Source organism: Lolium perenne, chromosome 1 (assembly GCF_019359855.2).
Source record: "Lolium perenne isolate Kyuss_39 chromosome 1, Kyuss_2.0, whole genome shotgun sequence".
NCBI lineage: Eukaryota > Viridiplantae > Streptophyta > Magnoliopsida > Poales > Poaceae > Lolium > Lolium perenne.
This window is the reverse complement of record NC_067244.2, coordinates 50788009-50803091: the sequence shown is the minus strand read 5'-3', so window position 1 is coordinate 50803091 and position 15083 is coordinate 50788009. Positions and strand designations below refer to the sequence as shown.

Here is a 15083-nt window from a genome sequence, read left to right as displayed (position 1 = left end):
CAAACTTTAAACTGATGCGAATTCCACGGGATCGTGCGCCAAGGCGCACATCAAAATCTAGTGTGTTGAAGTACGGAGATATGTAGGACTGCACGCTGATGTTCTGTGCTGAAGCAGCCTTGAGGACATGACTACAAGGGTATCCCAAAAGTTTTGGCTTGTTACAACTGCACTCACACGAGCTAGTTCCGAGGGTGACAGCATGCTTTCTTGAGCCTCTGTGGTGGCCTCTCACAAACTTGGCGCGTACATGTATTTCCCACTTATTCCTAAGTGCGTCAATTTGACGGAAACCATGGCTTTGTGATTTTTTTGCTTTCTCGTCGAGATGTCGCTGTATCTTTTCAGACCATGGCTTGTTCAGTGCGTCCCGAGCGTTGGCAACCTGGACTCTGTCTGCAAAGTACGACAAAGTCCGGTTCCAAGTTTCAGTAATCAACGCCGTGATAGGGAGGGCGCGCACACCTTTCAGCACACCATTGTACACCTCTGACATGTTGGTGGTCATTATGTCGTACCGTGCCCCAGAGTCGTGAGAAAGCGCCCACTTGCTTAAATCGGGGCAACTCTCGGCAATCCACGTAGACAAATTAACTGTCCTGGTATTGCCCCTCCGATCTCTTCTCTGTGGCAACGCAGCTTTCTCAATTTCGGCATTGATTCCACTCCAAATTGCATTCATCTTATCTTCTGTCTTCTGCATGCACATTCTCTTGAACAGCTTGAACCAATCCTTGTTCTTGAACTTTGAGTAAAAATTTGCTGCCAAATGCCGCATGCACCACCTTGTCTCTAGATCGGGCCACCCCCATTCTGGATCTTGTGCCACCTTCATAAATTCGAGCACACTCAATAGCCCCGTGTTGCGATCAGAGATGATGCAAACATTGGGGCGATTTCCGACAACTGAAATCTTCAAGCAGCGTAAGAACCAGAACCAGCTATCTTTGTTCTCGCTCTCCACCAATGCATATGCAATAGGAAGGAGCTGATTGTTTGCATCTGCTGCGATCGCCAACAGGAGTGTGCCCTTGTACTTTCTAGTGAGGAAGGTACCATCTATTGACAACACCGGACGACAGTGTTGAAATGCCTGTATAGCCTGCGGGAATGCCCAGAATAAACGGTCTAGTATTTCTTCATTTTGCTCCCTGGGGTGTGGACGTTCTCTCCTGAATACATGAGTCCCCGGGTTACTTGATGATATCTGATGGAGCAGTCTGGGGGCTAGGTCATATGCTTGCTCATATGTGCCATATAGCCTCTGGAAAATGTCTTCCTTGGCACGCCTTGCCTTTCCGGAGCTGACAGAGAAGCCAATCTGATCTTCTGCAGTCTCTTGCAGCGTCTTCACACTAACATTGATGTCTTTTTCCACCGCCACTTGCAAGATATGTGACAAATATTTTGCGGTGCTTAGCCATAGCCCCCACCTGCTCGCAACTATGTGGTTCTATTTTTGAGATATGCCAGGGCTGACATACCCCAGAGCTCTTTCGAGCGATCACTCTCCCCATGCACCCCTCATTCAATTTGACACATATCACTTTTAGCTGACTTCGATCAGACTGCTTCACTCTGTGCTCCCGAGATATGCTCAATGCATACCTCTTTATTGCCTGGTCAGCGGAGTCCTTGTCAGGGAAACTTTGCCCAACTAGCAGACTATCCTCTCCTAGGCCTGAAACAGACCGAAATTCATTGCTTATGGTCATGGTCTGCAGGAAGTCAGCGTCCATTGGACCTGGGACCGCCCTCTGGGGAGGACTTACTCCTTCTTCATCCGACGAGGATTCGGACGAAGATGAACGAGCATCATCATCCAACGCCTCAGGCAATCCCTCCACATGTTCGCTGATGTCGACGACCGCGGACCAATATCCTGGGTCAACATTATGGTGGCTAGGCATCTGCTCCGATGGGTCGATGCTACGAGCAGCGGTGATGGCAAGCTGATCCGACAGGCCGGTGCTAGGACCTGCGGTGATGGACAACTGCTCTTCTGCAGCGCTCCTACTGCTTCCAGCATCATCAGTAGCTGAAATAAACTTCACATACACCATCGGCCGTCCGTACATAGCAGCACCAGGTGTGCTTGCAAACCTCATGTACGTACGCCAATTTGTATCATTTTTTACCTCCCGCAAACCCCAACGGGGAGGTCCATTCCCTTCTACGATGATAAGAGCCTCAACCGTCATCCTCTGTCCACGCATCCCCTGACCAAATGGGGCTCGGATGATTTTTCTTACATCCGCAAATGCTCTATTGACCATATCTATCACTGCAACTTCCATCGAGTCGCAGTTCGAGAAATCCACCCCACCGAATTCGTCACGTACAACGTCCCCATAGTACACTACCAAATTTTACATCGTACCTACCGCACAACCAGATTTTTAAATAATATTAGTAACATCCTACCTTAAATCATATTACTGTTTTAATAATTTCATTACAACACTTATTCTAACATGGCGGTAAGACTTTACGGAAATAATTAATCCTTCCTTTTCTAAATAATACGGCAAAAAAATACACAAGACAAAATATTAAAAGACATCATATATATACCTTAATTTGCAGATAGATATTCTTCCAAATAATAATTTACGCGCCACAATAATCCAAGTAATAACAGTGAAAGAGCATGTGCATATTTCAATCCACCTAAAATACACATTAAAATTTGCGAGTTAAAGCATGTTCCTAACATACGGTTATTAGTTCAACAAATTATCCATCTCTTTAATTTTCAGTCATACATGCAATAATAGTACGCTGCACTACGTGTTGTTCTATTTCAAATTAAATTACATCCTTCATAAAATCTCACTCGCTGTACATAATATGCTAATACAAGGTATATAGTTATAACATGTGCATGTTTCTTTTGTTTTCCAATAATCCAAGAAGAATACACAGGGTCATCAACGAATAAAATCAACCTAACATACGCACACATTACTTCGAAAAATTAGACCATTTTCTCATATACGTCGTGTAGTTACGTCCAATAATACTACACTACAATAATACTACACTACATATAGTCATGCTGCATTTCAATTTCACTCATACATATACAATAATACTACATTACACACCATCATGTTGCATTTCTAACTTTAATTACGTGCTTCTAAAAATATTACAGTGCCTTACATGCATGCTATGCTAATATAATGATGTGTGTCTACTTACTAGAAATGGAAACATAAAAATTATGCATGTACGAATAAAATCAAATATCCAAATGAACTAACCTTGTTGTTTTCCCTTCTATTGCATCACGCACTTAATCAGTGCACTTAATCAGCAAGAGAGGAGGCTGAGAGGAGACCAACTAAGTGTGTTCTTTCAGCTCATACGGGAAGACAGAGAAGAGCAGCTGCGCGTGTTCGCAACGATGCACTAAGCAGCGGCTGGTTATAAAGCATGCGGCGCTGCACACTTTCGGTGGTCACGTTTCTGTATCATACAATCAATTTTCTGTACAACTACAGTCTCTAACATAGCTGAAAGTGCAAAAACTAGTGCCAAATAGACTCAAACCGGACCAAATAGACTCAGAAGACGGACAAGGCGAATCTGACACAGTCTGCCTGGAAATCAGCGCCGTTAGCGTGGAAAGCAGCGCCGTCAGCGCGGAAATCAGAGCCGGTCAAATTCGGTCGGCCACAGCACATGCCGCCACCGGTCCTGGCGGCAGGAGCGCCAGCTCAGCGTGCCGCCACCAGTGTAGGCGGCAGGTCGACGCGACGCTGTCGGCGTTAACGGCGGGCGGAGGGAGGGAGCCGTGCCGCCACGGCTGACGGCGGCAGGCCCTGCCGCCACCGGCTCCGGCGGTAGGCGCCACGCGTCGGCTGGCCGTCGTGCCGCCATGGCAGTTTTGCCATTTCCGTTGAGAGGTGGTCCTTTTTGACATTTCAGTCGGGCAGGTGGTCCTTTTTGACAAAATTTCGCCGTGCTGGGACTCCTGGGACAACCTCAGCAGTGCCCCCAACGAGGAAATGACACCGAAGCGCCACCGATGCCTGATCCAACAACTGGATCAAGGGTTTCCCCTAGTGCCCGGGATGGGTTGGGTGAAAAGGGACTCGACGACGCCTTCAAGAAGGTGACGACGCCCGCGGGCGTCGCCGTCGTCCGCAGCTGCGCAGGATTTCTCCCAGCCCTATCTCCGACCCCGCAGTCCATCGAAACGGAATAGACGTGAACCATCATCGGCAAGGGACGCCGCCCAAGAGGGATGAACGCTTGACATGGCGAGTGAGGGGTTCGGGGTCACCCTCCAGCATCACCCAACAGCCCGACGCGCTGCTGGGCCGACCAACCACTTCCCCATGCGGCCAACAAGGACAAGGGTGACGACCATCTGCCGGCATCCGCAATGAAGGGCGACGGCGGCGGCCCAGATCGGGCCTGCCAACACCCGGTGCGAGCTCTCGGAGCTCCAGCACGCAGACACCTCCGCCGCACCACGCTGCAAACGCCGCCGCCACCTTGCAGGGCGCAAATGGCTGCGGCCCTCCCGGCCCAGATCGGGCCCAGACGGACCCAAGCTCCGCCAGTGGCGAAAGCACGCCGCACCTTGCAGGTCGCAGCCCGGCACGACATGGCCAACAGCCGCCCAACGCCCCGCCGCTCGGCCGCCCGCCACCCCAACTCTCGGCCGCCCGCTGCCAACCGCTGCGGCCCTCCGCACCGTCGACCCTCCGCACCGTTAGCATATACTAGTATACACCGTTAGACAAAGTTGTCCCGTGTAGGTTTGGTAATTCTTGGATAAGAGGATGAGAGGATTATGTGACGCGGATTTGCGAATGCGTTGCTGAACACGTAGGCAGGAAGCTGACCGCTCACTCATTGTTTTTAGGTACACGGCCGTGCAATTGGGCATACATAAACCGAGTAGGCGATGTTGGCCGGCAAGGTCTATCTCTTCCTCATCTAACCGGAGAAGTTCTTATGGTCAGATGATAGACCACGTACGCACCATGTATTGCCACACAAAATGTACGCCACAATAAGCGGCTACCAGCTGAGAAGTTACTAAGAACGTCTTCTAATAATTTAACTGGTATCAGTTCCTTTTAAAGAAGAACAAAAAATTAATTACACCGATGCATACAGGTTCTCATGAACATAGATATGTGACCTTTGCAGAACAACCGAACATAATAAGCACAACTGCATTATACTTCTAAGAGCATCTTTAGCAGAGCCCGTAAAAACGCGAACTGAAAAACTAGAGTTCAATTCACTGAACTCGTGTTTACAGATCGAAAAATTGCTGGCACAGAACAGAACATTTAATCCAAAACCGTAAAACAGCTAAAGATCCACTTTAGTTTTTTCTTCTTTTCTTTCTTTTTCCTCTTTTTCCTTTTTTCCCTTCTTCTTCCCTGAGCTCTCACATCGGCCGGCCACCCACCAACCGCTCGCACCAGCCCCGCCACGAACTCGTCTCGCACCGCCACGAGCTCGCCTGGCCCCGTCCCAGGCAGCCCCGCGCCACCACGAGCTCGCCCCGCCCCTCGCCGCCCCACGCCGTTGCAAGCTCGCCTCCCACAAGCTCACGCCGCCCCACACCGGCCACGAATTCGGCTAGATTCCAACGACTGTACCAGCAGAAACAATTGGTCTCATCTGAAATTTCAACGCACCACGAATAGAGTTTGGTGTTCAGTTTGCTCTTTCAGCCCCTACAAATAGAGGTCGAGTTAGGTTTTCGGTTTCGTCCTGAAAAACTTTTTTTCAGTTTTGGTTCGTTTACGATGACTGATCTACGACATTTTCTAAACTGAACCCGTAAATCGGCTGTTATTATTCGATTTTGCTCAGTTTACGAGCTCTGCTAGAGATGCTCTAAGTACATCATTTACAAGAGGGGGTAAATAGGCAGGCTATTGGCACGCACTCGGTTGTCAGCATCAGCTTAGATAGGCTATAACAAGTCAAAATGTCAAAGGCGAGCGCTACGACTTGCTCGCCTTAGCCAGCTAACCCTCTAATCTTAAGAGCCTTACTCTTCTGCCTCTTAAGGCTTTCATGGCATGGAGTGAAGAACTCGTGCAACAGAGCATCCTCCGAAGTGATCCTGCACCTCGGGTTAACTGCGAGGCACTTGTCCACGAGATCGAACAGCGAGTCAGGTAACTGCTTGAGGAACTCTGGCCTGCGGGCGTTGGCAACGCACCATGTCCTGAGATCCACCGACTGTAGAAATTTGGCCTCGAATAACTCCTGGAAAACAAAAGGGTGACAATTTAAGGATGAGACTCGGGTATCTGTTTAAAGGGTGATGTCATGTGTCAGCGGTGAGCCTGCTTACCGATGGGTATGAAGATTCACAGTTGTGCAATTTCGCTACTTCCCATAATTCTTGGCTGCCTCTGAGCTTCACTATTTCCTTCATGTTCCTGTTTGCTCAACATATGCACAAGTTTAGAGTGTTCTCTCTCTAATCAGGGAAGCAAAAAACTTTGTAAATGCAGTAGTTAACTCACTGTTCCGGGTCTCCGCCAAAAGGTGTTTTGCCAGTTATCAAATACAGGAGTGTCACACCAGCAGACCAGACATCGACTTTACAACCCTGATGAGAAGATCTTAGAAGAACCTGAAGGAAAGACATTAATTCAATATATGGCACATTAAAACCAAATGAAATACTTCCACAGATAAAAAAGCATCAAACCTCTGGAGCTCGGAATCCTTTAGTTCCGACACATGGACCTTCTCTTCGCTGTTTGCCATGTCCTGCAAGTACCAATTAGTTAGAACACTTTGAGGTCGCCAGATTCAATACATAAGGTCTGATGCAGTTTACTGGAAAAAACATACCTTTGCTGTTAAACACGCCAGAACCGGCAACAGCACTACCACCAGAACGCAGGGGCATTGGTGTGAGTAGAAATAGCTTCTGATCCACACTACCAACAGGAGCAGCCACCCTCTTCCTTTGGGAAACTGGAGCTGCTGGTGTATTTTCGTTTGGACTTTGCACCTCATTCAAGTTCATTAGCTCTTTCTGCCCTTTGTATAGGGGCTGCTTTAACCTGTCCAATGATGCTTTCGTGCTTGTAGCATCTTTGGCAGAGGTTACACCAGATCCATCAGCAGCTTGGCTACCATACATACTCTTATTATCAACCCTAGGGTCGCTGCACACAGGGATTTTATTTGATCTTTTCCTCTTGGACCCAAGAGGTTGTTTTGAGCCAGCTGCTGCTTCATTGTCATGAATCACTAGAGCAGACTTCAATGAAGATTGAGATGTGATATCCTTCCCGCGTGAAATTACCTCCAACTTACCTGATCAACCAAACTGAAATCTCAATTTGCAGTGATGCATGACATAGAAGAACAGAAATAAAGTAATTTGAAGGGTTCCAAATTCATTGAACAAGCATCCATGTAATCCTACCAAAGGAACAGAAACCTCTAAAGAATCATGGACTGGAGACTACATACTACAGGGCTTTACCGACGGTTCAATCTTTTATTGACACTGGTTCAGTCATTTCTGTCAAGGATTAGCAAAGGTGGCATGGAGCAAAACTTTTCATCACACCTTTCATTCGGATACTAAGGAACGGTTTTCCACAAATAAATCTTGCACATATAATTTGGGTGTTCAAGCTAATGAAAATGAAGGATCAATGCCAGGAGAGTGCTTTTTGAACAAAAAAAATACAGCGACACAATATACAATAGTTAAAATTTTGGACTAGCTACTAGATATATTATGTTTCGCCCAATTCTTTTTTACACAATCAAGATTAAAATGTTCCAGGGTGCACAAATTGCAAGGTACAGTAGCAGAAAGGAAAATATTGTAAAATACATTCATTGTTTTGAAGCATAAACCAGGGAAGCACCAAATCATCAACGAATTAAAAATTAGAAGATGAACTTACTGTTTCTCAATAACTGTTGGTGAAGATCCTGCATAGAAATCCAGGGGGGGAAGACCACAATGGCAAAAAAAATAGACAGTTAGCATCTAATACTACAGGAAAACATCTTCAATTTAAATAAAAGCAAGCATCAAGTTGGGAGATAGCACTTTCGCAAAAAAAAAGGGAGACCAGTACAGGCACTAACATTTGCCAAGTTGAAGTCAATAAGATATCCCTTTGTCTGGTCACGAGAGAAGAGGAAGTTTCCAGGTTTGACATCTCTATGCACTATTCCCTGGGAGCAGAAATATCAGATACTCAGGATTAGCTGGGTTAATCTTGGTGATAAGAACTCAATAGTTAATTAAGTTAACATGGAATCAAACTGAACCTGTTTATGTAAGCTTGAAAGAGCTTTTAACAGACAATACCCATACCACTGCAACTCAAACAAATCTATTTCTTTTTTCAGATTCTGCAGAGATAAGAGAAATTCTTAACAAAAAATAAACACATGTCTATAGTTGATAGCAAAAGTAACATTCAGAGCAAGCAGAAATGGTTAACCTCCGGTCTGTCATGATTTATGTGTTGTAGAACAAAGCAATCCAGGTCACCACTCCTAAAACAGCCTTCAAATTTAATCACAAAGTTCTTGCCTCTGCAGAAGGAAAACAATGTTACTGTCTTATATTTACTGTGGGAAAAAAGGTCATATTGTTTAAGGATTTAGGAGGACTGGCAGTTTTTTAGTACCCAAATCGTTCCAACATCTTTCGTTCATTGTCAACATGTGAATGAGCTTTTCCACGAGGGCCTGGCATTAGAATAAAATACACATTATATCCTTTCTCATAAAAAAACATTACAGAAAATTAGAATAATGAACAGATTATCGGAAAAACAGAATACATTGATGGAACTTCATTTACAAATGTCTAAAAAATAACTAAACAAGTGGAATGATGTCCATACATTTTATGGCGAATACACGTCCATCTTCTTTCCTTCGAGCCCTATAAACAATACCATAACCTACCGAGCAAATAATCAAATATGGCACATTAGTTACCAACTAACCATTCAGCAAAACTAAGAGCGTAGTTCCAAGAGAAATGTATAGTGACTCTCACCTGACCCTACTTCCTCTTCTACAACAAAATGTTTGAAGCTAGGCAGTGGGTTTGGCTCTGAATGACCCTGCAACACAGTAGATCAACAGAACTTTTATTAATTTGTTCTTCAAAACAAGGCTACCGATATTGATAGCTATCAGACAACGCCTGTGCATTTAACTATACCTAAATAGAAAGGGGCTAAAAATTAGTAACTTGGAGAAAAATCACCTTTTGAGCAGTTTCTGCAACTTGATTCTTATCTTCTTTGGGTAGTGCTTCATTTTTCTTGTGCTTCTCCTTATTCTTTACATTCTTTTTATCTAATGGCAATGCTGCCAGGTCAACTTTTTTGGCCACCTTTTGAGCAGTTTCTGCAACTTGATCTTTATCTTCGTTGGGTACTGCATCCTTTTTCTTGCGCTTCACAATCTTTTTATCCTGCTCCTTTGGAAAATCCGTACTCACTTCATTATGTGGCTGCTCATTGCCATTCTGATCAGTGATTTCCACATTTTCAGCAATAATGTTCAAGTTGCTATTGTTAACACCATCGTAGCTCGTCACTTCTAATGGCAATGCTGCCGGCTCAACTTTTTTGTCCAGAGATGGTTGACATGAAGTTTCTCTCATTTCATGTAATACAGGTTCTTCTTTGGTGTGAGTAGGAGACTGGGACAAAAGCGAATAGTAGTAAGAGAAAAACAATTTAAATACATAGCAAGTCAAATGTCGCATAAGAAACGCAAACAGAGCTTGGCTCTGGTGGTTAGGTCCCTTGTGGTGGAACCAGCCCACCCAAGTTCAAGTCCTAGACTTAACATGGTGTTTGTATTTACCTGGATTTATTCCAGGATTTAACCGGCGCTATGCTTTCGGTGGTAGGTGACGTGAGCGAGGCGCCAGTGGCTCAGTCCCTCGGAGGTGCTCATAGGGGTAGAGTGTGCGTGCGTTCATAGGAGTGTTTGTACATGCGTGTTTGTGAGCGTCTGCGTTGTACTGTGTTTTCAAAAAAAAAAAAATCGCATAAGAAACTATAGCAGTAGATTCACCTGTCATAAGCAACCCCAAATCACAGGCAATCGAAGTGAATGGGTTGGCCATTCATCCACGCACTGCCCCTTAATATTTCGGCAACTTGAGTAATTCTTCCAATCAGGAGGAAAAATCATACCTCTCCAGTAGCGACTGAAGAAGAGGTTTGCACAATCAGCTGCTGCTGCTGCTGCTGTTCTGCCGAATCTACACGAAATTGACATAAAACAGAGGTCAGCAACACTGACTAATAGCTCGACGGAACCCATCACCTGCCCAGTACATTACAGAGCCGCAAACAAGACCAACCTGCACCGGAGGCCCCCAATCCCGCCACAGGCCGCGCCGGCACATCGCATCCCATGAATCTCAGGAACGCCACGGCGGCCGTCTCCGAAACAGTCACCACGCCGTCGGAGGAGCGGAGCGGGGACCTTGGGGCGAGGCACAGCCGCTCGACGAGCTGCGGCGTCACGTAGCTCGCCGTCGACGCCACGGTGGCGGCGAGCTCGGTGGCGGCGGCGGGGCGGCCGATGCGGAGGAGCACGGTGAGGAGGTGCCACGCGAGCTCCGTGTCCCACGATCCGACGCCGGCGCCGACGGTATCCATCGGCGGGCGGGGCTAGGCGCTCGGATCTGCGGCAATAGGGTCCGAATGAGGAACCTCCGAACCTGGCTTCGAATGGCTGAAGAGGGCCGAGGGGTGGGTGATTTTTCGATTTGGTACTCGGATTTGCTGATTTGTTTGGGATGGGTCTACGCAGGAGGCGGGAAATTTTCGTTGGCGAGTGGAGTTCTCGGGAGCGACGTGAGATCTGTGCCATTTCCCGCTCATTTTTTCCCCGCCCGTGACCGCTACGGCCCACGCAGCAAGTGCACACCAGAAGCCCAACACGTTGAAACAAAGGGCTCACACTCTTCTTTAATTTTTTCCTAAAAGGATGATGACGTCCGGCGTCTGCACTTTGCGACATGATAGGTTTTGTTTTTTGAGAGCAACCACATACTTCATTAATAGAAAAACATGTTATATGAACACATAAATGTGGAAACTAAAAGACAAACCAAGAGAAAACAGATTTCCTGAAAACTTTGCAAGCACACATGATGGTTAGGTTGATGTGGACTCAACTACTCAAGAGGCACACTATATATGGCACGGTTCATGTATCTTATTAAGAGAAGACTAAAATAATACTCCATGACAAGAAATTTGCTACGTCTCAGCGGAGGGAGAATATTCAGGAGGTCAATGATTTAGACATCATCGGGACCTTATGGGTATATATGGGATGCATCGTGAAGTCACTCTTTGCGGTTGTTCTCGGAATGCATAGAGTCACCGACGAGGGCGGTTGGCTTACAATATAGAAGTGCAAGCTTTTTGTGAATTCCACTATGTTTACGCTTTGCTGAATTGTAATGGGAAATTATAGCGTTCCAAATTTTTATACCAAGACCAAGTTGAATTCTTCGTTCTTGTATCATCTCTTCCAAATTGATGTTCACATGTCTTCTTATCATTTGTCTGTGCTTTAATTAGTTTTTTTTTATCTTGCAGATGTTCCTTTTTTGCGGGTATTTCAATGTATGCTACTACTTTGGGTTGGCACGAGGACAGTTTTCTATATAGAAACCTCTCATTTCTTTTCTTACATGTATCCAATTGAATGTGGCATTTGCTCAAACTGTGAAGCAAGCTATAAAGTTTTCCGAGTGATTTCGTACATATTCTTAAGGTTTTTTTCCAACATTTTCCAACTTAAATGTGGAATTATACATGCTATTAGCAACGGCCTTTGGGAAGTGAGTAACTACAATAGTATTTGCTTGATAGTTTCTCTATCTCTATCTCTACTACTTAATCTATACCTCTATCTCTATGAATTATCCAGCACAAATATCCGGCGACACCAGGAGCTCGCATGAAATGTGCGCCTGGGAGGTCCCCAGTGGCCATATTTCGTTGAGAGGTGGTATTTAAGGCCCCCTTCTTCCTCCTTGGGCAGGTTGCTTCTTCTTCTACTCACTCTCTCTCTCTCTCTCTCTCTCTACTCCATTGTTGACCTTGAGAAGCTTCCTATCCCTCTAATCCCTCCATGATTCTTGCACCTATTTGAAGGAAAAAGAGGGGAGATCTAGATCTTCATCTTGACCAATCAAATTCCTCTCTTTGTGAGGAGAATCCACTAGATCTAGATCTTGGAGAAATTTGGTGTTCCTCTTCCTATTTATTCTTCCTGTCTTATTCCCCCAATAGATTTTGTAGCTTTGTTTGAATTTTAGAGAGAAGGACTTAAGCATCTTTGTGTTGTTTTTGCCATTGTATTTGGTGCATCAGTTTGAGTTATCCACGATGATTTGTGGAAGTGAAAGAAATAAAGTTGTTACTCTTGAATTCTTGGAACCCTAGACGGATTTGAGGCCTTCGTGGTGATTTCTTGAGAGCCTCCAATTAAGTTGTGGATGTGTGCCCCAAGCTTTATGTAAGGCCTGGTTTTCGCCTCGAAGGAAATTCCTTAGTGGAACCGTGACCTAGGACGTACTTTGTGGCGAGGGTCACCGGAGAATAAGGTGAGGCCTTTGTGGCGCTCGGTGTGTGGTGTGACTGCCGCATCTTGGGGTGAGGCCTTTGTGGCGTTGGTGTGCATCGAGCAACCACACCTCAAAGTGAGGCCTCTTATGGTTTTCAGGAGCACTAAGCCACCGCACCTCTCCAATGGAGATTAGCACTTGTAAGAGTGTGAACTCGGGATAAATCATCGTCTCCCGCGTGCCTCGGTTATCTCTATACCCAAGCTCTTTACTTATTGATAACTGCAAGAACACAGATCTGTTATAGCTAGTTTCGAAATAAGAGTATGAAACCACGAGGAGCTACTGGTTAGGGTCTTAATGCCCCTTGCAAGTGTGGCAAAGTTCAATGGCCTACTTTTAAGGACGAGAATCCATGGTCTAACCTTAACTAGTTGTGCATTGGCTTTGTTGAAGACATTATTTTGAAAGTGGGGTCTTTCTTCAGGGTGAAACCTTACGATCTTTGATCGGGCAACGATGATGCATGTGCACTGTTTCCTTCTTAGAGGCTTCGCTTTTGGAGAAGTTAGACTTCCGGTGTTGTTATTGTGGTGTTTGTGCCGTTGATGAAAGGATTCTATAGCTTCTTCTATTTTTTGTTGTGTGTATCTGTACTATTATTAGGACTTTGTAGCAGAGACTAGATGTAATTGATATCTTCACGATATTAATAAATTTCTTTTATCGAAAATTTTCATTCTCAACTAGCTAAGAATTAGCAATTTTGGTATTTTTCTAATACTAACGGAGGGGAGAATTGTTTTGTCCAAAACGCTGCCCTGACTAGCGCACTCAACCATCACACAAGTGACACACAACCACACCAACATAGGGCCTCCAGCCTCTTCTTTAGTGGTTGAAGAACGATCAGAGGACCCCTGCTCACATTGCGTAATCACATCCGCCACCGACATAGGCGGTTATGTGAGACCAGGGAAGACTGTCTGGGTGGCGGCCTTAGTATTTTTCACCGGCCCCTAGGCCGCACGGATCGAAAATGCTAGACTCTTACGGACTCATGTTTATGGAGCGAGCTTTTGTGCTCGTGTGGTAGCTATTATTAGTTGATGCATATAGTTCGCGCTAATTCAAGAAAGAACATTAAGTATGAAATTGTGAACTTATGATCTGTAATTTTAATCGGACAGTTGTTTAACGATAAAGTGAATGTAAGTTGGACCTTTTAGTAGGATCACGCGTTTTATACATTATACCAACTTTTTTACAACTAGTGCATTTTGATCACTGCTATCGAGTTAGCTGTGCAGCCACAGTGAAAGAATAAGGTTCTTTATGCCCCTCATGGTGTTCTCCAGTGCTAAACGTGCTGCTTACGGCTCCTAATGACAACGTCATGGCCTGCTTCTCAGACCAGGGACGGAGCCAGCAGGGGGCTGGCTGGGGCCATGGCCCCCTCATGATTGAAATTTTTCTGAAAATACCCTTTTTAATATGATGATTTGACCTGCAATTTTACCTAAATTTAGCTATATAGGCCTCTCCAAGAATTTTTACATGTAGTTGGCCCCTCTTATATCAATTTTCTGGCTCCGTCCCTGTCTCAGACATAGCGGTGTGGGAAAAATATTGATCCCTTCTTGCCTTGATTCACCTCACAGTAATCGGAACCTCTTGTGTCTGATGCTTCAGCTCAGCAACTAGTGCATTTCTGATGCCTCACATACCCAGGGTGAACTGCTCTGACTTGCATCACAAAAATCGGAACCCCTTGTGCGTTATGCTGTAGTAATTCTCTCACGAGTTCTAGCAAAGGAAGCAAAAAGTTTCTCTTGAAAGTCCTTGCCTAATGGAGATCTTTACCGGTGAGAAAGCGGATTTCATCTACCTATCTATATAGAAGGAAGAAACAGACTACATGCAAACAAATACAGGGTGCCAGCAGAAAGTTCTCTAGGTAATTAATGTGAAAAAGTTAGATGACAAAATGCCTAGAGATGGTCGAAGCCCTGGCAAAGTGGCAATAATAATCCCATCATGGACGGACAACCCTGAGCGGACTACACCGAACGGACACGCATATACGTCCTCACGAAACCACCCTTATAATCAAGGAAAAAGATACTAAGCGCGTGTTTGGTAGGCTGCATGCTCCTTGACTCGCATGGGGCCAGCAATTTTCGGCTCGTTTGGATGCCTGGGCCGAGCCGCGTTGTTGCAACGCACGATTCTCAAAGCATCCCTGGGACAGACTCTGGAGGAACGCCCGGAATGGCAGTTTTCCGGGGCCAGGCCCGTTGCGGCCAGAAGGCTGCACGTGTGGGGAAGGGAGGCGGAAACGCACGTCCCTTCTGGGACACGCGCCATAATTAGCCTCACCGCTCCTCTCTCCTTCCTCTCACTCGCGACCGCACTCTCACCTCCCCCAAACTATCACATCACCCGACGGTTCCCCTCCCGCCGACCAATCCGCTGGACCGCCGCACCGAGGAGC

At 45.8% G+C, this 15083-nt stretch overlaps 1 protein-coding gene across 2 annotated transcripts; it reads right to left on the bottom strand.

Moving 5' to 3' along the window:
* Nucleotides 1–5807: 5807 nt before the first annotated feature.
* LOC127349397 (uncharacterized) lies at nt 5808–10737 on the bottom strand. Of its 2 annotated transcripts, none has more exons than XM_051375140.2 (15): nt 10364–10737; nt 10194–10261; nt 9251–9691; nt 9038–9104; nt 8880–8939; nt 8661–8721; nt 8472–8565; nt 8296–8379; nt 8110–8199; nt 7923–7950; nt 6847–7317; nt 6701–6762; nt 6513–6622; nt 6338–6425; nt 5808–6249 (listed from the first exon to the last, which is right to left on the bottom strand). In XM_051375140.2, exons 1-15 carry the CDS (start codon nt 10662–10664, stop codon nt 5998–6000), a joined length of 2277 nt encoding a protein of 758 aa, XP_051231100.1. In that variant the 5' UTR covers nt 10665–10737; the 3' UTR covers nt 5808–5997. The 2 variants fall into 2 exon arrangements, with proteins under 2 accessions (XP_051231100.1, XP_051231118.1); XM_051375158.2 differs by having other exon boundaries at nt 9251–9499.
* Between the last annotated feature and the right edge of the window lie 4346 nt (nt 10738–15083).